Source organism: Perognathus longimembris, chromosome 7 (assembly GCF_023159225.1).
Source record: "Perognathus longimembris pacificus isolate PPM17 chromosome 7, ASM2315922v1, whole genome shotgun sequence".
In the NCBI taxonomy this organism is placed as follows: domain Eukaryota; kingdom Metazoa; phylum Chordata; class Mammalia; order Rodentia; family Heteromyidae; genus Perognathus; species Perognathus longimembris.
In genome coordinates, this window is record NC_063167.1 from 6,053,131 (window position 1) to 6,079,131 (window position 26,001).

Genomic DNA, 26,001 nt, shown 5'->3' on the forward strand with positions numbered 1-26,001 from the left:
CTTGTGTATGTAAGTTTATTGCAATATTATTCAGAAGCTAGCCAAAAGATAGAATGACCCACTTATCTGCTAACTATGAATTGATAGTGTTATGCCTATGAGATAGATATTGTTTGGAATTAAAGAAATGAAGTACTAATACATATGACTACATGAACCTTGAAAACATGCTAAGTGAAAGAAATGTGACAGAAGAAGACACATAATATATAATTTTTTTGGCCAGTCCTGGGGCTTGGACTCAGGGCCTGAGCATTGTCCCTGGCTTCTTTTGCTCAGGGCTAGCACTCTGCCACTTGAGCCACAGCACCACCTCTGGCCACTTTCTATATATGTGGTGCTGGGGAATTGAACCTGGGGCTTCATGTATACGAGGCAAGCACTCTTGCCACTAGGCCATATCCCCAGCCCCTACATCTTATAAGTAGTTGTCATTCTGTACTGATATGTCCTGGCACTGATAGTTCCTGAAATTATGTACTTCTCATCTATGTTGTTTGTAACCAGCTAGCCATGTCAAGTCTCTACCAGTGGAGTTAAAGAATAAGCACACCCCACCTTCCCATTGAGTGGGAACTTTCCACTGACTTTACCAACCTCCTCCAACTGCAACTGTCAGAGCACTGTTCCCAGCCAGCCATGAGAAGAATATGCGCCTTTGCCTCCAAAAGGACAGCCTTGTCCCTGTAGGGATCTTTCACTAATGGTTAGAGTGCCTCCTAAACTCCTTGTATTTTTAGAAAAATAAATAAATAAAATTGTGAATTTGACACCTTACCATCACCCCTTGGGTTAAGATAAAAACCAAGTGGACCATCCTGCCCAGTGTGCCTGCCCGGCTCAAAACCTATATTGCCTGTATGTTTCTTTTTTTGTTCCCAGAGGGTTGTGTGTTTCCAACAACTGTACACTTGAAATGGAAGAATTATATGGCATGTTTTTATGGCAATAGTGATGTTTAAAAAGAAATGAAGGCATTAACATGAATGACATCAGGAGTCTACATTCTGGCTTGCACAGAATTCCTTTCCTGGAAAGCACATAACATGCAAAGCCAGCAGTGGTTTAATTTTACTCACAAATTCCGAGCATATCTACTAGTCAGGTTCCTATTTTAAGCATGTAGCAAATAAATTTTAACTCTTTTAATGCTGGAATGAAAACGTTAAGTTTATCGGTTGTTTGTCCAACATGGTGGCACATGCCTGTGATCTTCACATTCAGGAAGCTGGGAGGATATGAAGTGGGAAGCTACTACAGGCTACTACAGTGAGTTCAAGGCCAACCTGGGCTACATAGCAAGGCTGTCTCACAAACAAGATTGTGGCTCAGCAAACCATCCAATATATTAATTACCTATGGCAGAATCTGTAATTTCCTGGTTAAGTTACTTGGCTCCATTTAGCTCCGTGTATAGCAAAATATTTACATTCACGTCCAGTTGAAGCTTGATTTTTCGAATGCTGTTCACATTCGGCAGCTATTTGTGTCTCATCCACGTTTACCTTCAGATTTTATCCATTTTCATTTTTATAAGTCTCTACGTAAAATAAAATGTACGAAAGGTCCTGTTAATTTTCTGCCATGGGCTTTCCTGGGGACGAGGGGTGCAGAGGATGGTAGCAGTTGTGCAGCACGAGAGCAATCAGCAGGGTGCAGGAACAGCGACAAGGCTGCTTTCTGCTGCTGGGTTTCAGCGGCGCGGCCGTGGGTTTCAGGGCTCTACGTCATTGGACCGCAGACCTCGCCTGGGAACAACGGAGGCGCCGCGGGAACCCGGGGCGCGAGCGAGCGCCCCCTGCAGGCGCCTCTTACGGGGATGGAGCGGTCCCTCCCGGGGCTACCCTACCTGAGCCAAGGGCCCCGCCCACTGCCCTGGCGCGGTCGCCACGACAACGCCCCGGCAACGCCCCACCCCGCCCCTCGCCCACGGCAGTCCCTTTCGCCCCACCCCCTCCGCACGACGCTGCTGCGTGGGAGGGGAGGAGCCGGGGGCGGGGAAAGGACGCAGGAAAGAGGAAATCGGCGGAGCGACGCCCGCTGCTTATTGGCTATCGTGTCCTGGAGCCAGGAGCCCCGCCTCCTCCGCGGGGTCACGTGATCCCTTTCAAAGATGGCCGCCCTGTTGTTTTGATGAATAATACTTGGTGGGGTGAGGGGGTAAGAGTAGGGGTGGAGGGGTAGGAGGACTCACGCTTCCAGCGAAAGCTTCGCCAGTCCCACCCTCCCCTCCCCCCTCCCCGGGCTCCAACGTGGAGGAGGGGCGTGTCCGGACTGCTTTTAGAGGGGAGGGGCTCCGCGGGACCGCGCCGAGCACCGAGGGAGCGGCTGGGAGGTCGTCTTCCCTCAGGGCATCCTCTCGGCGGCGGGGCTGTTCCCGCCGGGGGGCTGCAGGGGGGTCGCGAAGCGAGCTGTGGTGCCTCCGCCGGGGACGACCCCGCACGTTGGGGGGCCGGAGACGACTTGGAGACCGCCGCGCTGCCGGGTCGGGTAGCCCGGGCGGCGGAGGGCTGTGAGTGGCGGCGCCTTGAGGTAACCCCGTGGCGGCGGCGGCGGCGGCGGCGGCGGCCCGCGGTGGCCGCCCGGGGGCCAGAGCAGCTGTAGGAGCCTCCGGGGCGCTGGGAGCGACCGCAGCCCAGGCAATCCAGTGCCTCGTGTTCTTCTTATTACTATTTTTTTTTAAACCTCTGACTATGCAATTCTGAAACCTCCCCCATATTCGGGGGAACCAGACAGCCTGGTAGACAGACACCTTCCCCTCTCCGTGCTCCCGCCCCGGTCTCGAGAACCCCAGGATCTCTCTTCCCCGACGCCTTTCACCATTAAGAGGACAGCGATGGAGGAGCTGAGCGCTGACGAGGTGAGGAGATCGGGGGTGGTGGGGTGGTGGGGGGACACCTTGAGGGGTTCGTCGGCAACTCTTGGGCGCTTGGAGCGGGGAAGGCATTGCGCCAGTGCTGCCGTGTGGGGCTGTGGGTTTGAAGAAGGGATGGAGATGACATTTTCCAAGAATAAAACGACCCCCGCAGGGGGGGTCTCCTGCTCACAGTCTCTTTTCATTTCCCTTGCCTTCTTTCTGCATTCGGAAATCCGCTTGATTTTTTTTCTCGTGCGTTCTCAGGTGTTCTTTCTTAAGGGGATTCAAGTAAAAGAGACTGGATTGAGATAATAGTAAGGCCGTGTGTCTCTGTGTCCGTCTGTCTTCGAGAATTTGGGGGAGAATCAAAATGTTTGAAAGCCCAGATTTGTGGGGCCCTCTCGTTGTGTAAGTTCATTAAACATACCTTTGTCTTTGGGAGGTGGCTTACAGACATATTCTTTGATATTTGACAAAGTGTGTCTCTTCTCAACAGTTTAGAGGATTCCAGGGAAACGGTCGTGATTTTAAGAGACAATGACATCTGGTATTCCATTCTTTCTTTATACTTTTTCCTACCCCCCTCCCTCCTTTGGAAAAACTTATCTTTTTTTTTTTTTTTTTTTTTTGCTGTAGCAGAGATTGAACAGGAAATAGATGACTTTATAAACTCTCTTGCTTTTCATTTCTGAAAGAAGCCATGCAAATCTTACTGAGGTTGTAAGGATTTTTGTTTACTAAGATTGTCCTAAAAGTAGTGGCAACTAGGATACAAGGAATTTCCTGTGAATCTACTGACTTTTCCCTGCCTTTTTACAAACTGGGAGCGTCCTTATCCAGACTTCTGCTAGCTGGGCCCCATTCACCCTACCTCCTCATTTTTTCTTCTGGCTGGTTTAAACTTCCCCTGCAGTGTTATGAAAGTAGTCATCCATCAGGTTGGGTTGTACAGTTAAGATTCCCATGCTGCATTTTTCCCTCCAGTCCTGTGTGCTTCCTTAGTCACTAAAATTCTTCAGGGATTGGGCATGCAAGTGGTTGGGTAAAGGGTCAGACAGGAGAGGAAGCAAACAACATAATTTTGTTGATTGTGGTACTTGGTTTCTGGAATGTCAGGATTGTTCATTTTATTTTACTGACTTGATTTTCTTCAAATATGTAGTCTTAGGAAAATGCTGAGTAGTTTCAGGAAATGTTGATTTCCCAGGAGCACTTTGTTTTATGTAGTTTTTAAAAGCAGTCCCCCACCTCTATTTTTCTTTTCTTTGAATAGGTGATTAGAAGACAGACTCTGTTTTTCAGTTGTCCTTTACTCCCACAAATTACTTTTTTCTTGATTTTTAAATTGTCTATTTTTTACTTATTGCAGTTTTAACCAAGAAATTATTTACAAACCTATAACGTATATAGACTAAGATATTGTATAATCTGAAGCATGTCTATCCAGTCTTTAAGGACAGTACAACTTTGTTGTAACCTTAATATGGCACACATATAACCCTTGTGGAAGAAATAAAGGAATTTTCCCCCACATCAACAGAATACTAAAAATGAATGTGAGAACTTAAATTCACTGCTGTAAGTATAAAGTCATTTTCAACAAATTGGTTGGCCTGAGTACAAAGGGACGGTACCATGACTGGTCATTTTCTTCTAATTAGAAGCTAGAAAAAATTGTGTTTTTTTAAAAAAAGAATCTCTTTTGTGTCTGTTTTTTATGTTAAGTCCAATTTCTTTAACTCTGGGTTTAGTTTTCAAAGATTTTGCCTTTGTGTTTTTACTCTGTTGGTGAAAATTTGTGTCATAGATGTGGTAGGTGATATTGATTTGATTTTTAAAAATGCATTTTCTACTGTGAAAGTTTAAGCGAACATTTCAGGATTAAAACAGGCACGACAGTGATCTCACTCTTAAGTTGGGAAATGAGGTAAGACAATTTCATATTTTAACAAAGTGAAAATATTTGCGAATACAGCCTATGAAAAATAAAGACTGGTCTAACCAGACTAGTTGCTTTGGAAGCTTTTACTTGTGGGCATTTTTTTTTGATAGCTGTCACAGATCATCTTTGAATTGTTTTACTTTTCTTTCTTGTGCTTTGAAAATAGACCTCTTGACCCTTATCGCCATTTGTTATTTATATGTAGTAAGTTACTGTAAATTCTTTGTTCCATCCAGAAGATCTCTGACTAACTTCAGGCTCTTTAGGAACCTACATGCCAGAGCATCATCATTTACATTATCTTCCTTCTGTAGCTTACTCACATGTTGTTGTTATCTACTAAGATGCTGCTGTAACTAGGGCAAGCATTATAAGCTGTTTTTTCCAACAGTGGTGGTGAGATTGTGTTGAAATGATTTTCTCTCTCTTTTTTTTTTTTTCTCTTCTAAATCTTTATGACCTACTTCTGCAGGATGACTGGCTAGGAATCAGGGTGTGGTCAAGGTTTTAGAATGTATAGTGTTCCTTCCCAAATACAGAATACTTGACCTTGAATTTTTTTCCTTCCTATTTTTTTTTGGTTTTTGTTTCTTAGATAGGGTCTTGCTGTATAGCCTAGGCTGCCCTCTGTAAGTGGAAAAGTATTGACCTTTACAGCCTTAGGAGCCCTTACTTTGCCAGGCACATTTAGTAAAACAGTACAGGTCTCAATTGCTTATTTTACAGGTGAGAAAACTGAGATGTAAGTTAAGTGGTGACCTGACTTAGAAGTGACAGGATTAGAATCCAGACCAAGGGCTCTTGATTCTAGGTCCCCTTTTACAATTTATTTACCAACTGTCTATATAAATAGCATGCTCCCATCATGGTGGTGCATACCCGTCATGGGAGTACTTGGAAGGCAGAGATGGGAGGATTCTGAGAGCTCAAGGTAAAGTTAGCAAAATGCAAAACTAAAGGGCTGGGGGCCATGCCTGGCTCTGGAGACCTCTGAACTAGTGTGTCCCACTCTGCTGGATGTACATAGTTTTTCCCAAAAGTGATGTTTTAAACTAAAGCATTCATGATGTGCTCAGGTTTTGTTGGAACTGACTGTGTCTGTATCTGTGTCTGTCTGTCTGTTTCTGTGTCTGTCTCAGCCTCAAATGGTTCACTCCATAGCATTTCAGGAAATTATAATTTGAGGTTTAATTTAATTTTAGATACTAATCTGGAATTACAGTGCAGTGCCAAGTGCTGTTGTGGAGGTCTGCACAGGACACAAAGAGGCCCCTGCTGGAGCAGCGTCTTAGTGAAGGCTGGAAGCCAGGTGTGTGATGGTGTCTCAGGAAACAGCACCAAGTGGTAGGGTAGGATAGGATTGTGGGAGTTTGCCTGCCAGGATGGCAGGCACCAGACCTTGAGAGCTGTTAGAAAGCTTAGGAGTTTGAACCTTCTTTGTAAGGCCAGAAGAAGCCTCTCTAAGATATTAAGGGCTTAGAAAGATGACTGGAAGGTGGTAGACAGTGGATTACAGGAAGGTAGCTACAGACTGGAAGACTCATTAGCAGGCTGTGACTAACTAGGAGGTAGCTAGTGGAGTCCCACCAACTGTGGCCATGACAGTAGGAATGGAAGAGAGCAAACAGGATTACAGAAATAATTCTGTTCTCTAACATCTGGTGTGAAAGAAAGAGAAAAGGTGACTTCTCAGTTTCTAGCTTGCAGCAAGGGTGATTGAGATTGGATAAGAAATTCTAGAAATGGGGCTGGGAATATGGCCCAGTGGTAAAAGTGTTCACCTCACATACATGAAGCCCTGGGTTTGATTCCTCAGCACCACATATATAGAAAAAACCAGAAATGGTGCTGTGGCTCAAGTGGTAGAGTGCTAGCCTTGAGCAAAAAGAAGCCAGGGACAGTGCTCAGGCCCTGAGTCCCAAGCCCAGGACTGGCAAAAAAGAAAACGAAGAAACAAAGAAATTCTAGATATGGAGCAGATGTTAGAGAAAGCAGAGGTAGTTTTACTCTGTATCATTGGAAAGATGAACCAGCTCGAAGACCCTATCCTGGCCTTTCTGTTCTACCATCTCTACCTCTTTAACCCTTTTTGTCCTTGTGACAGGCTCAGGCTTTTCCCCAGCACAGTAGATATAGTCCCTACTCCCCACTTGACAATTAAAGATCATCTTGCTCAAGCCTGGAAGAGAGTGAGTGTAGCATCCCAGTCCTCCTTTTCACTTCTTTTAGAGAAAAGATAGACTGATCACCTTGATATTAGCAGACCCGTACTGATTATTTGTTTATTTATTTACTTATTTTGCCAGTCTTGGAGCTTGAAATCAGGACCTGGGTACTCTCCCTGAGCTGCTTTTGCTCAAGGCTAGCACTCTACCACTTGAGCCACAGCGCCCACTTCTGGCCCTTTTTGTTTATGTGGTACTGAGGAATAGAACCCAGAGCTTCATGCAAGCTAGGCAAGCACTTTACCACTAAACCACATTCCTAGCCCCTTGCTGAGTTCTTAGAACATGTAAGCAGTTAGTTAAACACTTGGTTAGCAAGGCTAGTATTAGCATCTCCATTTTACAGGTAAGAAAATTGAGGCAAATAGAAATTAACAAATTTACTGAAAGACCTACTAGTGAGTGATGGAACCATGGATTCTAATCTGAAGTCTGGCTCCAGAGTTCTTAATCACTTTACTATAAGGCCTTCAGAACTTTCCTCCCTGAGCCAGAGAGATGGGGAGAGCAAGCACAGTGGACTTTTATTTCTGGTTGTTATGGCTAAGAGTAGAACCCATCAAATAGCTCTGAGCTCTGTGTGGGAGGAAGGCAGAAAGGCTCCAGCTCCTGCAGAGCGTATAGCATGTGAATCTAGAGGAGCTGTCTGCCTGTGGGCACTTCACTCAGCCATGTTTACAGTTTACTTGCACATCCAACCCCGCTTGAACCCTGCCTGTGCCAAGCTTTGCTGCCCTGCTAGAGGTAGGTAAATGAAGATGCTTATCAGCTATCTTTTGGTGATAGGTAGGAAAAGTAGCCTGAGGGGTTGGAAAGCAACTGGGTGTGTAATTTGTGCAGTATTAGGAAGTAGCAGGTTTGGTGTTTTTTGTTTGAGAGAGGGTCCTACCCTGTTATCCAAGCTGATCTTAAACCCCATCTGAGCCTCCCTAGTAGCCGGGACTACTGGCTGTACCACAGCTCAGTTTAAAGAGGCATGTTTTGAAAAGATTTTAAGGGATGTCCAGGAGATGAATGTTTCCTCATTCAGGGAGAAACCAGTATGGCAGATCTTGAGGTGGATGCTTTTGTGACCTAGTCAGGGAGAATGAGGCGGCCCAGACGTGTTTGGGACACTGTGCAACAGGCGAACTTGGTCATTCCTTCAGCAAAAAGCTACTGAGTTTTCCTGTGTTTTAGTTAGTTGAGACAGACCTCCCCGCCTTCTCTTCCCATTTAGTACCTTTGAATGGGATGCTTTATTTTAATTTTCATTGTAGATCATACTGGTTGTAATTACTGTTGACTAGTTTGGGTTGTGACACAGTTGTCATTTCCTGTTTATGTTTTAACCTTGTTACACTTGTTTACATTATTGCCTCTTTGTTGAGTGCTATAATAGGGTTTCAATTTAGTTGCCATTTTAAGTGTCTTCAGAAAAATTACTCTTTGATTCAGCATTGAAAGCAACAATTATTTTGTATGCAGAGAGGGAGAGCAATGGCAGTGGGTGTCAATTTGATATTAGCAAAGAAAATGTTTGTTGTTGGGAACATGACCACAATTCCATGTTTTATTGCAAGGCAATAACAACCAAGTACATTAGGGTTTCAACCCAGAGTTGAATGAAGCTGTGTCACCCACAGTGAGAATTTCCTTTCACACCAACCAGCATCAGGAAAGTTTGAATCTTCCACGTGGCTCAGAGCAAAATTTTAAAACAAGAAAAGCCTGGTAGTACATATTGCTACTCTGTCCCTGTCTATTGTTAAGGCATTTTTGTGTTTAATGGGCAGTATATATTTTCTATAAAATAATAGTGCAGCTTACAACCTGTGCCATTATATTTTCTGAAATAGAATGTATGCTCAGCATTGCTTCTAGACTACAGAGATATGCCAATAAGCAAATCAGACAGAAATCTCTGCCCTCAGGAGGTTTACATTTTTATTTATGCTTTAAAAAAACTGTTCTGACCACTGTGAAGTGTTTAGCTCAAGTGGGAAAGAAGGAAGTCAGAAAGGTTAGGAGGAGTCCTGTTGAGAGATGATGTGGGGCTAGCCAGGGATAGAAGGTAAGAAGGATACTTGAGGCTCAGGTACTTTGTGAGGGGAGCCAGTAGGATTGGGTGATGGGTGGGATGGTGGCGTGTGAGAGTGGAGTTGAGGATGGCCAGATAAATCAAGTTTTTTTATTTTTTATTTTGCCAGTCCTGGGGCTTGGACTCAGGGCCTGAGCACTGTCCCTGGCCTCTTTTTTTGCTCAAGGCTAGCACTCTGCCACTTGAGCCACAGCGCCACTTCTGGCCGTTTTCTGTATATGTGGTGCTGGGGAATCGAACCCAGGGCCTCATGTATACGAGGCAAGCACTCTTGCCACTAGGCCATATCCCCAGCCCTCAAGTTTTTATTGAGTTGTTAAAGCATAGAGATGTAAAATAGCTTATTTCTTTCTAAATAGAAATCTGGGCCTGGGTGGCAGCTTGGTACTCATTTGAGGCCTTAGCTACTGTCTGTCTTATGCCAGTTTCCCTAACATACAGCTTCTACCTTTTGGTTCATGTGTGTCTGCAATCTAGCTGGAGAAGAAGGTAGAGGGAGGGGAAGGAGTATGTGTAGCGCTCCTGTTTCATAGCATAACCTGGAAGTTATACAGATCACTCCTGCTCATCTCTCAGTGGCCAGAACCTAAGTCATCTGGCCACAGACACTTGTGGCTGAGAAATGAAAGACTTTCATACTGAGTAGTCATTTGTTCACTTGAAAGTTGTCTTGACAATATATCTTTTCTTCCAAACCCTTCTTCCCAACACTGAAATTGGCCCCTAAAGGAGGCAACCCCACATCAATTGGGGAGTGCAAAATGTGGAGATACATAGTTTCCAATAACCTTTAAATGTAAACACTGCCCCCTAATATGCTGTAGTGGGCTAGGATAGGACAGTAGAGACTCGCATTTGGAAGAGGGAGAATGGGGAATGTGTGCTCTCCCTGCTCTGTGTCCATTCATTGTCAGCTCATGTCTGGATGCATTTGGAGGTGTCTTGTTCGGCAGTGGTGTGGATTCCTGACTTAGCCCGCTACTAGAGAATATCCTGAGCTAGAGCAGTTCCTCTAGCTTGCTTCCCGCTGGTTGCTGAAGGAGTTGACTTTTTCACCTCTGCTTAGCCCCTAATTACCAGACTCCGAGTAAACTTATACTGTAGACAGACCATGAGCATTCCTCAGGTAGAGATCTATATATTTTTCTTTTATCTCTGCCTGCAGATTGGCAAGCTGTAGCTTGAGGTGGCCACATGTTTGTGGGACTTTTTCCTTAAAGTGACATGAAGCAGCTGCACAGTGTGGCTCCTGCCTATAATTCTAGCTACTTGGGAGGCAGATGTGGGGGATTGCAGTTTGAGGACAGCCTAAGCAAAAGATTTTTTTATTTTTATTTTTTGCCAGTCCTGGGGCTTGAACTCAGGGCCTGAGCACTGTCCCTGGCTTCCTTTTTGCTCAAGGCTAGCACTCTGCCACTTGAGCTACAGCGCCACTTCTGGCCATTTCTTTTTTTTTTTTTTTTTTTTTTGGCCAGTCCTGGGCCTTGGACTCAGGGCCCGAGCACTGTCCCTGGCTTCTTCCCGCTCAAGGCTAGCACTCTGCCACTTGAGCCACAGTGCCGCTTCTGGCCGTTTTCTGTATATGTGGTGCTGGGGAATCGAACCTAGGGCCTCGTGTATCCGAGGCAGGCACTCTTGCCACTAGGCTATATCCCCAGCCCCCTGGCCATTTCTATATATGTGGTGCTCAGGAATTGAACCCAGGGCTTCATGCATGCTAGGCAAGTACTCTACTGCTAAGCCACATTCCCAGCCCAGGATGTTAATCTTACTAATAGCTTAAACAAAGAAGCCTGGGCAGGCAGTTGAGAACTGATTTACTTAGTAATCCCACAGTTACTATGGGACAAATTGATTGTTTTGTGCCTGGCATCCTTCATAGAAGGCATCAACTTGTGGTCCACGTTAAGCTGCCCAACTCCTTTGAGGAACCTGCATTCCAGACCCCAGGTAGGGATTGAGAGGACAGCAAGGGCATGCTCCTCTCCCTGGAGGACAAGATCAGAAAGTTTTATGTAGCATTGCTTACCTTCTCCCTGGCCAGGGCATGGTTATATGGCTACATTCTCAGAGGCAGCAATTTAACTGCCTCTACTACCCAATTAATTACCACGAGTTTTAGCCTAAGCTGCTTAGCAGATGGAATGTTGTCATACACTGAGATGGGAGAAATCTCAAGAAGAGATTCGGAAGAAGGAATGATCTGTTTTGAAAATATTATGATAGTGCTGCCTATTATTTACCCATGTGGGGATATTAAGTAGGTTGTATAGGGGTGTGCTGTTTGTGGGAGGAGATTGGGTTTGGGGATGAGAATGTAGAAGCTACCCGTAAATTAAAAGTCACACATCCATTGCCTAGAGAGTGAGTATAAGTAGAGAGGACAGATTGGGCAGAGGAAAGATCCCTGACCCATTCCACATTTTGAGATTAGGAGATAACAGAACCTTGAAAAGCAGAGCTCAGCCAGCTTGGCATGAAAGACAGTGTGCCATTAGAGGGAACATCATTCAGAGTGATCAGATCAAATAGCCTGAAAGTAAGGTAGGGGAGGACCGAGACTTTACTCTGGGATGTGGCCATGTGGTGATTATGGTGACTTTCACAAGACCAGTTGCTTTGCTCACTATGTGATCAGAGAGGTGAGCTCAGGAGTAGAGGCCCCTGAAAGCCTCTACAAAACAAAAAACCAGAACATTACAAATATGTAAGTGCTCATACATTTGTTTAGTTCCTCTGCTGAGTACCCAGGGATACACAGGTGGGGATACCACCTCAAACATGAGGAGAAGTGTGGTCATTTCCTTCAGTGAGCTGGTACTCAGGAACAAATGGCTGGAGTTTGCATGCTAAGAATCAGACAGTTCAGTAGGCTGCACTGTTCAGGAGCAGTTAAAATTCTAATGAGCAATCTGGACAGATTGGGAGGATTTGAGTCTGTCCTAAAAGATCATCAGGATTATGGCACATAGAAGAGTCTGTGGTGAGGATAAATACTGTATTTCTAAGCTGAGCGCCAGTGGCTTACGCCTATAATTCTAGCCACTCAGGAGGCTGAGATTTAAAGATCATGGTTCAAAGCCAGTCCTGGCAGAAAAGTGTCTTATCTCCAGTTAACCACCAAAAAGCCAGAAGTGGAGCTATGGCTCAAGTGGAAGAGCGCTACTAGTGCTCTTGCCCAGGCCCTGAGTACACATACACACACATACACACACGCACACTCTCTTCCTCTTCCTCTGCCCATACTTTATGTCTATTCTTTTGAGATTAATACCCTTTGGGGAAAAAAAAGAAGATGGTGACTATTAAGAAGTATTGGGGGGCTGGGAATGTGGCCTAGTGGCAAGAGTGTTTGCCTCATATACATGAAGCCCTGGGTTTGATTCCCCAGCACCACATAGATAGAAAACGGCCAGAGGTGGCGCTGTGGCTCAAGTGGCAGAGTGCTTGAGCAAAAAAGCCAGGGGCAGTGCTCAGGCCCTGAGTCCATGGCACAGGACTGGCAAAAAAAAAAAGAAGCATTGGTATTTGCTGATCTGAAAGACTCTTGTTCTCTCCCTCTTCATATACATGAAGTATGGCAATTTTATTTTATTTATTTTTGTGCCAGGGCCTGGACATTGTCCAAGCGTTTTTTTGTTTTGTTTTGTTTTGTTTTGCCAGTCCTGGGGCTTGGACTCAGGGCCTAAACACTGTCCCTGGCTTCTTTTTGCTCAAGGCTAGCACTCTACCACTTGAGCCACAGTGCCATGTCTGGCCTATTCTTTTTTCTTTCTTTTTTTTTTTTAAATAATAATTACTTTATTGTCAAAGTGATATACAGAGGGGTTACAGTTTCATACGTTAGGCCATGGGTACATTTTTTGTACTGTTTGGCCTTTTCTATATAGGTGGTGCTGAGGAATCCAACCCACAGCTTCATGTATAAGAGGCAAGCACTCTGGCCACTAGGCCATATTCCCAGCCCCAAGCATTTTTCTTTTCTTTCTTTCGGCTACCACTGTGCCTCTTGAGCCACACTTACACTCCTGGCTTTTTCCATAGTTAATTGGAGATTGGAATCTCCTGGATTTTCCTGCACAGATCTTAGTCTCTTGAATAGCTGGGGTTATAAGCATAAGCCACCAGTCCTTAGCATTTATTTTTAGTTTTATTTTGTGTGTCAGTATTGGGCCTTGAACTAGAGTATGGGCACTGTCCCTGAGGTTTTTTGCTTAAGTAGCACTTTCCTGCTTGAGCCACACTCCACTTCTAGCTTTTTTGGTGGTTAGTTGGGGATAAGATTCTCATGGTTAGATCTCATCCTCCTGAGTAGCTAGGATTACAGGCAGCACCCAGCACCTGACTGCCTTATGCTTTTGATCATTTTATTTTTTAATACAACTGGCACTCTTCCAGCTTAGCCATGTCCGTCTGTCCTGTTCCCCCCCCTTGCTTTCTCACTCACACGCTTGCTCATCTTCAGTGGAGTTTCATCAAATGCTTGGCCACCTTTTTATTTTAAGACAGCTTGGGGCAGATAGTTATGTGGGGCTTTTGTTTGTTCACTTTTGCTATTTTTCTCAGTGCTGAGGGTAAATCCAGGGTCTTGGACATGGTAGACGTGAACTCATCCCTTCCCCTTTTCCTTTATACAAATGTCCTTATGGTGGGAAAACTTTGTTGGTTGCTTGCTAGTGAAATGTGAATGCAGCAGTCTTTTGGCTTGATTTGGCCTAGTTAGAATGGCTTGTGAATGAGACTCTTATTTTGTCAATTGGAAAAAGGAAGTGTCAGTGGGGGCAGTTCCCCTTGTGTTTTTCTAAGTAGAAATCTCAACCTTTGAGCCTTGCCTCTAGCACCATGTTTTTTTTTATGTTAATGCATTCATACTTGAATGAGGTGGTTATGGGAAAGTGTTGCCATTTCCTGTGTAAAACAGGGCCTGTGCATTGCCTGGGGGATATTGTTTAAATCCTAGAGGATTTACATAGTTTAGTGTTGGGTCCACCTTAGGATATAAACCTTTATTTATACCTAGTTGGTATTTTCAGCATCTAAAGAGCCCACTTGAGCTACTAGCCCAGTTGAATAGATCTGCTGGAATTTTGGTACTAGTGGTGTGAATGTAAAGTTTTGATTGGAATGAGAAAAAATGCTGCTCTGTAACCCAGAACAACTTATTTTAGTTTCTATAGTAATTATTTTGTGAATCAGTAAAAAATAAAAATAAAAAAGATACTTTAGACAGCTTAAAAAAATTTAAGAATAATTTTTTTTAGTGTTCTCTAGGCTGGCCTTAAACTCCTGGACTTAAGAGAATTTCCTGTCTCATCTTCTTGAGTAACTGGAGCAACAGGTCTGTGACAACTTGCCCAAGTTTTAAATTCTTTAAAAAAAATTTAATACTGGGCTGGGAATATGGCCTAGTGGCAAGAGTGTTTGCCTCCTACACATGAAGCTCTCCGTTCGATTCCCCAGCACCACATATATGGAAAACGGCCAGAAGGGGCGCTGTGGCTCAGGTGGCAGCGTGCTAGCCTTGAGCGGGAAGAAGCCAGGGACAGTGCTCAGGCCCTGAGTTCAAGGCCCAGGACTGGCCAAAAAAAAAAAAAAAATTTAATGCTGTTTCATCTGGGACTTTTAAGTTCTTAGGACCAGTTCTGGGAAGTGGATGTTAGAAGTAGTGATGCTTGTTTTCCTCTCTGGAGTTCATCTTATCTGTTTAAGAGACATCAGAGATGCAAACACTCTCCTATCCTTTGTGATGTTTTTTGATGAGTACATAAAGTTACAGCTGGAAGCATCCTTTTATTAATAACAGGAAGCAGTAAAACAGCCCTAGTTTCAGGATATTTCTCTGCCATATAATGGTTGGCAGATTTAGGCTCCTGAGCCTTTTGGTTTTCTCATGGTGCTAATTTCACAGTGAGCTAACTAACAACTGTGAAGTGAATTTCAGTAGTTATGTTACTCATCATATTGTTCTGGTGAAACAGCATCTTAAACTAGAATTAAACAGTAACTGAGCCTAAAATGAAGGCTTAAAGAACAAAAGAGTGGAGAAAGAAGGTTGAGTTTTGTTTCTACTGTTGTCAGGTAGACACTTTGATTTGTTTAGCAAGTATTTACCAAGTGCTCTCTGGGTGTTAGACACTGTTGTAGTGGTGGGAGAGGAAACAGCCTTGATTCCCTGATCTCTTGAAGCTTGCATTGTGTGAGCTGTTAAGGTTCTAATTCGCATAGTGCATTATATTGCCCTTCTTTTCTTTCAGAAAAAGATTTCTATTATCTTTAAGTAGTTGTATAAAGGAGTTGCCATTCAGTAAAGCAATTTATAAATACAGTGCTTCCTGGCTGGTGTCGCTGGTTTCAACATTCTCACTCATCCCTCCCATATTGCCTTGTAGATGGGTGATAGTTTGTTACCTTCTTAGAAATGAGGAAACAGAGGTAATCCACTTGGTCAGTGACTCCCTGTATGGATCAGGATGGCTTCCATCCAGTTCACTATCCTGCAGTCTCAATTCACCATCCTCCAGTCTCAGTTGACTACTTACCCTGCCACCAGGGCTTACTTTGAAATTTTGCTCTGCCAGACATTGCTGGCTTATGCCTGTTATCTTAACTACTCAGGAGGCTGAGATCTGAGGATTATAGTTGGTAGTCAGCCTGGGCAGGAAAGCTGGTGAGTTATCTCCAACTAACTACCAAAAAAGCCAGAAGTAAAGGTGTGGCCTTTCAAATAGTAGAGTGCTAGCCTTGAGCACAAGAGCTCAGGGACTATATCCAGCCCTGAGTTCACAGGACCAGCACCAAAATTTTTTTTGCTTAAGCAAGGCCTATAATCCTAGCTACTCTGGAGGCTGAGATATGAGAATTGTGGTTTGAAGCCAGCCTGGGCAGGAATATTCATGACACTCATATCTCCAGTTAACCAGCAAAAAGCTGCAAGTGGAGCTGTGGTTCAAGCAATAGAGCTCTAACCTTGAGCAAAAGAGCTCAGGGATAGCACACAGGCTCAGAGTTCAAGCCTCAGGATTGGTGCATACTCATGTACATGTGTGCCTGCGCTAGAACACACACACACACACACAGAGCTTTTATTGGAGACAGTGGTTGGAGCGGGGTGGTGGCACAGGGTGCCAGATGGTGGGGTGAGGGGCAGCAGCTAGTGAGAGGAGGGTCACCAGGAACTAGGTGGTAGTTGGGGGAGTAGTTGGACATGAGTAGTGGGGAGTGGAGAGCTAGGCAATAGGGTACCAGGCAGTGGGTGGTAGGGCTTGGGCTGCAGTGGACAAGGACACTGGATGCTGGAACACCTAAAGCCAGGCAAGGGTTGGCAGTGATGCACAGGGTATGGGTAGTGGAGACACGAGAATATCAGTGACCACAGCCCAAGCCTGCCAGTTGGCATCCTGCAAACCAGAGCTGGTCTGGTGCCTGGAGAATCACTTCAGTGGGTACATGTTACTAACCAGAGCTCAGGCACGAGGGGCAGAGCACAAGGGCAGGTGCTGGGAGATGCTAACATGGATTTTTATCTAACCTCATTGCAGAAGATAGCTATCCCCATCCCTTGGTCAGTACTGGTGTATTGATAGGATGAGGCTGACAATCATGATTCCCCCCAAGGCTGAAGGTCTGGCCTTAATAAAGCAGAATCTGCTGGGTAAAGATGTAGAGGCCTCAGGGACAGTGCTCAGGCCCTGAGTTCAAGCCCCAGGATTGGAGCATGCTCATATGGAGCTCACCTCCTATCTGCAGCAGTATCTGCAGCTGTCATAGCTGTGTAGACCTCAGGGCAGATCAGCTCTCCCTCCCATCAAAAGTCTAAGGGACACTGTTGCCTGTGACAGAGCTCTATCCTGTGGAATGAAGAAGTGGTTCTCCAGAGCCAGAAGGGGAAAAGAGGACTAATTGTAGTCCAGGACAGCAGCTGTTCGGAAGGTTTCTCCAAAGAAGTGAAAGAGCTGGCCTTACCCCACCAGTCCTCCTGTTGTCTGTGACTTGGACAAGAACTAGAGGCCATCCAGCTCATGCATCCTGGGAGATGAAGAGACATAGAGAAAGCCCTGGAGATATGGTAGCCAATGGCAAGGCCATGAAGTAAGGGCCAACAGGCATATCTTCCATCCAAGGAAAATCCTGCCTACCCACTCTGTTCCCCTATACCTCTCCCTTGCACACATCACACTGACCACATAGAGCCATTTTAAGCTCGTTGCCTGGGGAGGAGGGCTGCCCAAGCAAGTTGCTGTGTCGGTTGGATAAACCAACAAACCACCTCTCAAGGTTCTAGTGGATGTTGAAATGGCCCTTTATGTGTTCATCAGAAAATAAGCCATTCCTCACATCTGTGTGGAATAAGCACCTTGGCTTCTAAGGGGCAGGGACTCATCCTGTGTATTTTAGGTCCTTGCTGAGATGCTGAAGAGATTTGGTGTTTACCTTCTATTTTCACTTTTTTTCTCATCCTGCACTGAATCTCCAGCCTATGGGAATGGTGCCTTCCATGTTGAAGGCAGGTCTTCCTCTGGTTCATCTCTGTGAAAGGCCCTCACAGACATATCCAGACATTTATCCTCCCTCTCTCCCTCCCTCTTTTTTCTTCTTTCCCCTTTTCTCCTTTTCCTCCCTTGATAATTAGCAAGAGGAATCACATTCAAAGAAGTGAGGTGAGCAACCTCAGATATTGGCCTGTCTTGCCCTGTGATCCTCTCCCAAGTAAGCAATATGGATTCTTACATACTGTCCATGCACTTGCCAGCATTTCTGTGTCCCTTACCTGGCTGACATGTACTTGTTCTGAAGAAGAAACTCAGGTTGTGGTCACAACTCAAGCACTGTAAGTTTTGTAAGTTACTAGGTTTTTGTAGTTACTCTTGGTGAGTGGTCCAGTCTTGACATTCATATGGAGTTAATGTAAGTGAATGTGAATCCTGAAGATGTAATAGTGAAGAAAGCAAGCTGCTACTCTGCACATACTGCTGATTGTGTCTCTTGGGATTGGAAGTATTTATAACTGTATACACAGTAAGTAATACAACAACTTATTGAGCTAAAGTAAGTAGGATTTATTTTAAGGACATGGAAATCCTATTTCTGAACCCAGGAACCAAAAAAAGAAAAGCTGGGTCATGGAAAGAAGCTGGAATTGAGAATCTGAATAGTGCTGAGGTGTCCTTGGTGTACATCATCATAACTGGCTTTGTGCATGCTGTTCACTACCTCATCTCTTTCTCACTTCCTCCTACTGTCTCCCCAACTCTTAAGAGACCACTCTCCAGAAAGTGAGCACCAACACTCAAATGTGTGTGGAAGGAACAAGACTCCAGTGCAGCAGACTGGACTACACTGCTCCTCTCCAGGGTATTGCATTCCCTCCCACGTTGACCATTCACTTGTCTTACCAGGCAACTGTGGACAGAAATGAATTGAGTCACTTGTGGCTCTTATGGTATTTGCCATGCTTCTGTTCCCTGGCTGGATGATGGGGGCCATTTTGTCACCCCGTGTCTTGGAGGAATAGAGCTACATCTGAATGTTTTCAGGTTTTTTTTTTTTTTTTTGGCCAGTCCTGGGGCTTGGACTCAGGGCCTGAGCACTGTCCCTGGCTTCTTCCCGCTCAAGGCTAGCACTCTGCCACTTGAGCCACAGCGCCGCTTCTGGCCGTTTTCTATATATGTGGTGCTGGGGAATCGAACCTAGGGCCTCGTGTATCCGAGGCAGGCACTCTTGCCACTAGGCTATATCCCCAGCCCCATGTTTTCAGGTTTTATAGACAGAGAAAATGAGAACAATTTTAATTCTTGTCATAAGAAACTGAAAACATTAGGGAAAATGGGAATTTGTTGTGCTTATTGCTCCTTGTGTTTGCATATAATTTGCACTGGTATTCATTGGAAGGTAAATACATCCTCAATACATGCCCTTAGAACTTCCATTTCAATTCAGCTTTTTAAAACTGTAGTAAAACACACATAACACAAACAGGCCTCATTTTTCCCCATTTCCTGCAGTTCATTTGGATAAATATTTATATGATTAGAGTCACATAGACATTGCACCTTTGAGTTCCTCTCCTAAGAATATCCTCCTTTGGTCTCACTGTATGTGAATGCCTAGAGTAACAAGCCTTATTTTAAAAGCAGGAAACATTGAAGTGAATGTAACTTTGTTTTCTTTTAAAGACACAGCATTTCTAGGCTCCTTGCATGTGTGCATGTGCATCATCTGCCCGTGAAGTGGTAGCATCTCCTTTGTGTGGTCTTTCATATCCTGTGCACTGCTGTGCATGCTCTGTCTCTCAGCGTTCTTTTTCTTCTTTCTCCCAGTGGACGTGGAATTCCTGAGGGTAGGAATTACGCCTTTGGGGTAGTGTTTTATCTTCTGTAATAAAAAAGTTCAACAAAGGACTCAAAGTTTTTGGTAAAAGAATCTTTATGCAATATTGTATTTTCCTTTCTTATCTGTTGGCTTACTATATACTTTGAACTAGAATATGGAAATATTTACTGTTTCACTGCACATATACTGCACTAGAGCAGACAAATGCAGTGTCTGCATGCTAATATTCTGTATGAAAGTTCACTTACTACTAATTAACAAACACTGTCTCCATGAGGAATAAGATTATTCTGTTCATAAGTAACAGCTACTATAGTGCCAAGTAGTCACTGCCCGAAGGGATTTTATGCCTGAGGCCAGTGGGGGTGTAAAGCTGTATCAAGTTACTGACAAGGTTCATAACCAACCACTCTTACTTTCTAGCAAAGAAAGTAAGTGCAAGCTGGGCCTGGTAGCACATTCTATAATCACAGTCCAAGGAAATCATGGTTCATGGTCAAGCTGTGCAAAAAGTTCATGGGACCTCATCTTAAAAAGGTGGATATGTGACACATGTTTGTTATACTAGCTTTGTGGACAGGCATAGATTGGAGAATCAAAGCTTGAGAGTAGCCCCAGACAAAGCAGGGGACCCTATCTGAGTAGCTAAGATTACAGGTGTGGGTCCCCAGCAGCATTCTTTTAGTTGGAGTTTTCAGTAGCCTTCAGAAGAGGTTGACAATGACAGTGAGACCTAGAAAATGTTATCATTCAGGTGCCAGATCAGCTTCCTTTTGAGGACCATTGGTAGTCAGACTGTTTTGAGATCTGGAAGGAGGTGTTTCCTTTTGTTTGACTGAAATCTGTGTGGGAGGGTCTATCTGACCCAACATGGCCCTTGCAGCTTTGAATCTACTTTTAGGATTTTATTGGGAGGGTGGGAAACACTACATCAAGATAGCACAGGTAAGGGGAAAACATATTTAAATTTGTAAAATAAGAACCAAAACAGAACAAGCAACCCTCTAGGAATGAGATTTCCTGGTCAAGATGTTTGGGTGCATTGTGGTTTAGAACATAACTGGAGGAGTTGGAAGTTCCTTTTTTTTGCCAGTCCTGAGGCTTGACCTCAGTTCTTGAGCACTGTCCCTGGCTTCCTTTTGTTCAAGACTAGCACGCTTACCACTTGAGCCACAGCACCACTTCTGGCTTTTTCTGTTTATGTGGTACTGAAGAATTGAACCCAGGGCTTCATGCATGCTAGGCAAGCACTCTCCCACTTAAGTCACATTCCCAGCCCAATTTTTATTGTTACTATAAAGGTGATATACAAAGGGGTTGCAAATTACCTAAGTCAGGTAAAAAGTCTTATTTATTTTTGGGCAATGTCATCCCTTCCCTCTCTCGCAGTTTTTCCCTCCTACCCCATCCGCAAGTTCTATAGTTCATTTTCAACATAGTATCTAGTGAGTACCACTGCTGTATTCATCCTTTGTCCCTCCATTTCTGTGGGAAGTTCTTTCTTTATGCTTTTTTTTTTTTTTTTGGTGCCAGTCCTAGGGCTTGCATTCAGGGGCTGGGTGCTGTCCTTGAGCTTCTTTGTGCTCAAGGCTAGCGCTCTACCACTTGAGCCACAAGTGCCACTTTTGCCTTTTTCTGAGTAATTTATTGGACATAAGGGTCTCAAGAACTTTCCTGCCTGGGCTGGCTTTGAACCGTAATCCTCAGCCTCCTGAGTAGCTAGGATTACAGGCCTGAGCCACTGTAGCTCAGTGCTATGCTTTTGTTCTCTCCGGGTGACACAAAATCTTTTGTTATTTAGAGGAGATAATACTGATCCTTTGTGCTTAATGTTCAAGTAAGCAAAGAAAAAGATGTTTAGAGATATTTTAGTGTATTGATACTAGTGCATATCTCATCATGTTCTGTGTGTGTGATAAAAGTGAGGTCATGCATGCTACCTTTGAGCTTCAGCTCCAGCCCCCCATAGTTCGATGAGTCTTTATAACTGTGAGTCTCTATTTGCCTCTATCTCTTTTTCTTTTTCCTTCTCTCTCCCCCCTTCTCTCTCCTTTGTGCAGGTTCTGGGGCTTAAACTCAGGGTCAGGGCACTGTCCATGTCTGGCTTTGGGTAGTTAATTGCCGATAAGTCTCATGGACTTTCCTGACTGGACTGACTTTGAACTGCAATCCTCAGATCTCAAATCCCTACGTAGCTAGGATTACAGATAGGAGCCACCAGCACATGCACAAAGCCCATTTGGAAGTCTCCTTCTGTCTGTGTATTCCCAGGCCCTCAGGTTGCTAAACCAGTTAATTCTAAGTTCCCAGCCTTGTGGAAGGTGGCCATGCAAAGTGTTGCCCTCTCTTGAGGGTGCTGCTATGGGAGTGCAGGACACTCTCCAGCCAGCGTCTGTTTCCCTTGTCAGGAGATCTTTAAGCTTGGGGTGGGGCAGGCCAGTCCATGTAAGCCATCCACAGATGCCTTTCTGTTCCTGACTCCTCCCTGCTTCATAGCCCACAGTGTACACACAGTCTTGTTTTCCCAGTCTCCTTCCCTCCTTTTCCCCTTCTTTTCCTTCTTCCCTTCCCTTCTCCGTCTCCTCATTCTTCTCTTTCCCCTCCCTTCCCCTCTCCTCTCCTCTTCTTTCCACTTCCCCATCTCTGTTTCTCTCTTTCTGGGTCTGTGGTGGATACACAGATTGGGAAATCCAGCAGTCTCAGGCTGAACTTGGCACCCAGGTTTAAGGTGATGTATTTTTTCAATAAAACAGTATGTTCTTTCAGAGGCAATAATTAGTCCAGCTGAGGCTGGAGGTTGCTTGAGCCCATGTTTGAGGCCAACCATGGTGACATAGTGAGACCCCACTTCAAAAACAAAATAAAAAATAATGATAATGTTAACTAAAGAACTGCCAGTGCTATGGGCAGTACATTTTTGTTTGTTTGTTTTCTCCAGCAAATATGTAAGGAGCACCTATTATGGGCTAGGTACCATCCTAGGTAGGAGAGATACATCAAAGAAAAGAAAAGAGAAGTCCTGGAGACAAAGGTGAGGGCTTTCTCACAACTCCATGAAGTTTTTTTCATGATTCTGCCTTCATCTTCATTGTAAAGATTCAGAACCTGAAGCTTAGAAAGGTTAAGTGACTTATCTTGAGGCTACATAGGATTTGAAATCAAGCATGAACTCCTCCAAGTTTATCTGCTTTTAAGATAATGAAATTCAAAAGATAAAGCAAATCCTCTACTGCTGGATCCCATGAGAATTGAGTGCCCATTAGCTTTGTGGCTGGAAGCAGACACAAGGTGGATTGGGCTCATTGGGTTCATTTTGAAGTCATTTCATTTCAACTCAGTCCCAGTGGTGGTGAGCTTGCTTCATGCTGCCCAGGACTCCTGCTTTATTACCCTTCTAGCTGGTCTCTGTATGCCTTCTTTTCTTACTGTGTCTCTAACTCCTCTCCCACGCACTTCTCCACTGATGACCTGCTTCCTGATTCACCTTGTTGGTGAAGGCAGTTAGAAGCATACTTCCCACATTTCCCCCATGCCTCTTCCCCTTTTACATCCACACCTTTCCTCTGCCTTCTTTCCTGCTACCATGTGTGAACTCTGTGCTCTTGTCTGGGCCCACAGGTCCTTGTGGGAACAGCGTCCCATCCCCTCTTTGTCCCCAAAGACCCCCTGCATCAGGATGCACTCACACTTCACTTTTCTCCATCTTTAAAGAGAACAACCAGAAACATGTTTGACTCTGCTGCTCATCCCCATCCCATCTATATACTTTAAAAAAAATAGCAGAAATCCTCAGAAGTCTCTACTTCCTGTGTCCACCTTTTCTTCCCATTCTTTCTTAGACCTGCTCCAACCAGCCAATCATCCCCGATCTTCCATCAAGATCTTCAGCTGCCATCTTCATCATCCAGTAGTCAACCTCTCAAACGTGATGTAAATCAGCTTATGAAGGACATCAACACAGTTAATCACTCTGCTTTGAAGTACTTGGATTGGTTTCTAGGAAGCCAGTTCTCCTGCAGGACAGACACCAGGTTCTGTCTTCATTGGTTTTACATCCACTCCCAACTGGCATGTTGTAGGGCTTCATCCTTAGACTCCCTCTCTTCCCCGCAAGTTACTGAGGCTTATACTCAAGGCAGTGGTCTACCATTTGAAACACAGCCCCAGTTCTTTTGGTTTGTCAGATAGTGCCTAACTTTGCCCATGCTGGCCTCACACTACAATTCTTCTGTCTTGGTCTCCCAAATAGCTGATATTGCAGGCATGTGCCACTATGTTCAGCCATCCTCAGACTCTCCATCTCTCTTTACACTTTTAGTGCCTACATGGCCTCCTCTGGTGTCGTAGCTTTGGAATGCCACCTAGATAGAGACTGGCAGCTCTCAAACTCTCCTCTTAATCTGCCCTCTGCTCTGTATATGTAACCAAATATCTATACTTCATACCTTCAGATGGTGTTTAACAAGCTATTCTTGCTGTTTTCATCTCAGAAAGGTGACCTGTTGCTGGGCACCAGTGGCTAATGCCTATAATCCTAGCTATGCAGGAGACTGACATATTGCAGTTCAAAGGATTGCAGTTCAAAGCCATCTCAGGGAGGAAAGTCCATGAGACTCTTATGAGTTCAAACCCCAGGACTGGCACAGGTAACAAAGAAAGGTGACCTATTGAGTTGTTTAGGCCCAAGACTATGATGTTTATCTTTATCTCTAGTTCAGCTCTACTCTGTCCAGTCCATCTCCAAATACTGAGAGCATGACCTTTGCTTTCACAATGGACTCCAGCTGTACTTAACCATGGTCTTCAGTTACCCACCAGGCCCAGTCATCATCCATCTACCTGTCCCAGATTACTACACTAGCCTTCTAAGGAATCCTCCGTCCAGCTCTCTTTGTCCTTACAATTTGTTCTCCATAGAAGCCAGAATATGGATGCCTGGTGTAAGTCAAGCCAAGTGCCAGTGGGTCATGTCCAAAATTCTGCCTTGTAGGAGGCAGAGATCCAAAAATCCTGGTTCTAAGCTTGTCCAGGTAGACAAATCTGGGAAATTCTTTCAAGTAGAAGAGCATCAACTTTCAGTGAAAAGGTGAGTGAGCCAGACAGTTCAAGCCCTAGTACCAGCACAAACAAACAAAAAAGCAAGTCAAATACCATCACTTTTCTGGTCCAGGTTTCCTGGAACACCCCCCGCCCCCTTCTTTTTTGGTGGTGGTATCAGTCCTAGGACTTGAACTCAGGGCCTGGGTGCTGTCCCTGAGCTTTTTTTGCTCAAGTGTAGTGCTCTACAACTTGAGCCACAGCTCTACTTCTGTCTTTTTGGTGGTTAACTGGAGATAAGAGTCTCATAGGCTTTCCTGTCTGGGCTGGCTTTGATCTGTGATCCTTAGATCTCAGCCTCCTGAGTAGCTAGGATTACAGGTGTGAGCCACCAGTGCCCAGTTTAGGAATTAATGCTTTCATCAATCCTCAAGGCCCATGCATTCTAGCCCTTTCTCCTTGCTGACATCTGCTGTTTACTCTGTTGCTTGTTCTCCTCTGCCTACCTGTCTTGCTGCCTTCGTTCATGCCATATATACTTTACCACCTTCCCTACATACATGGCTTGCTTACTTTTCTTACTTGATGTCCTTATTGTGCATTCAGTTGTTGTCCTTTGGGTCACCACTAGAATGTGAGGTCCATAAGAACAGCAACTCTTGGTGTCCACACATGATATGTGGCTCTTGCATGTTAAGTGAGTGTCTGAAAAGACATCAGTATCTGTTGTTTCAGGCACTGCCTAGTCTTCAGGTATCCTGCTAAACACTCCTGTGTGTGGCTATACTACTTTTCCCACTGCATTAATTTCTCCCATCAGTTATACGTGTGTGCTCAGTGTGAACATGGTAGACATGGGTTTCTCTGGAGCCCTCCTACTGGGATTTCGAGTTCTAAGAAGGACAGTAAGATAAGGATATGAAGGGGTTCAGGGTATAGCTTAGTGGTAGAGTGAGCCCTGAATACAATTCCTAGCACTCTCCCTTTCTACCCTCATCTCCCCTCTCCTAAAGAAATGGTTTAAAATCACACACGCACGGGCGTGCGCACACACACCACACACAGAAAACGACATGAATCCTTTGAGAAGTTTTGCTTATATGACTGGAGAGCTGTATGCATCAAGAGAATTTGGTGATTTTTTTTTTTTTTTTGGCCAGTCCTGGGCTTGGACTCAGGGCCTGAGCACTGTCCCTGGCTTCTTTTTGCTCAAGGCTAGCACTCTGCCACTTGAGCCACAGTGCCACTTCTGGCCATTTTATGTATATGTGGTGCTGGGGAATTGAACCCAGGGCCTCATGTATACGAGGCAAGCACTCTTGCCACTAGGCCATATCCCCAGCCCCTTGGTGATATTTCTTGTATAGTGATTTAGTGTTTATAAGTAGACCATATTTTGTCAAAATCCTCTAAATTTCTTTTCTAATTGTTACATTTTTTTAAATCTAAGCTTTTCTAAATGAATATTAAGAGAAGTATATTTTGCAGGCCTTTGCAAATTCTAAAAGAATGTTTCCCATGAATAATTACA

At 44.6% G+C, this 26,001-nt stretch overlaps 1 protein-coding gene across 2 annotated transcripts in view; it reads left to right on the plus strand.

Moving 5' to 3' along the window:
- The first annotated feature begins 2,138 nt into the window (after window positions 1-2,138).
- Window positions 2,139-26,001, plus strand: part of Ube4b (ubiquitination factor E4B) — a 114,592-nt gene continuing 90,729 nt past the window's right edge. Inside the window, exon 1 of one of the 2 annotated variants that reach the window (XM_048350205.1) lies at window positions 2,139-2,860. In XM_048350205.1, the coding sequence (XP_048206162.1) occupies window positions 2,837-2,860 (24 nt within the window). In that variant the 5' untranslated portion in view covers window positions 2,139-2,836. The remainder of the gene's footprint in view (window positions 2,861-26,001) is intronic. The other variant, XM_048350204.1, reaches the window with a different exon arrangement.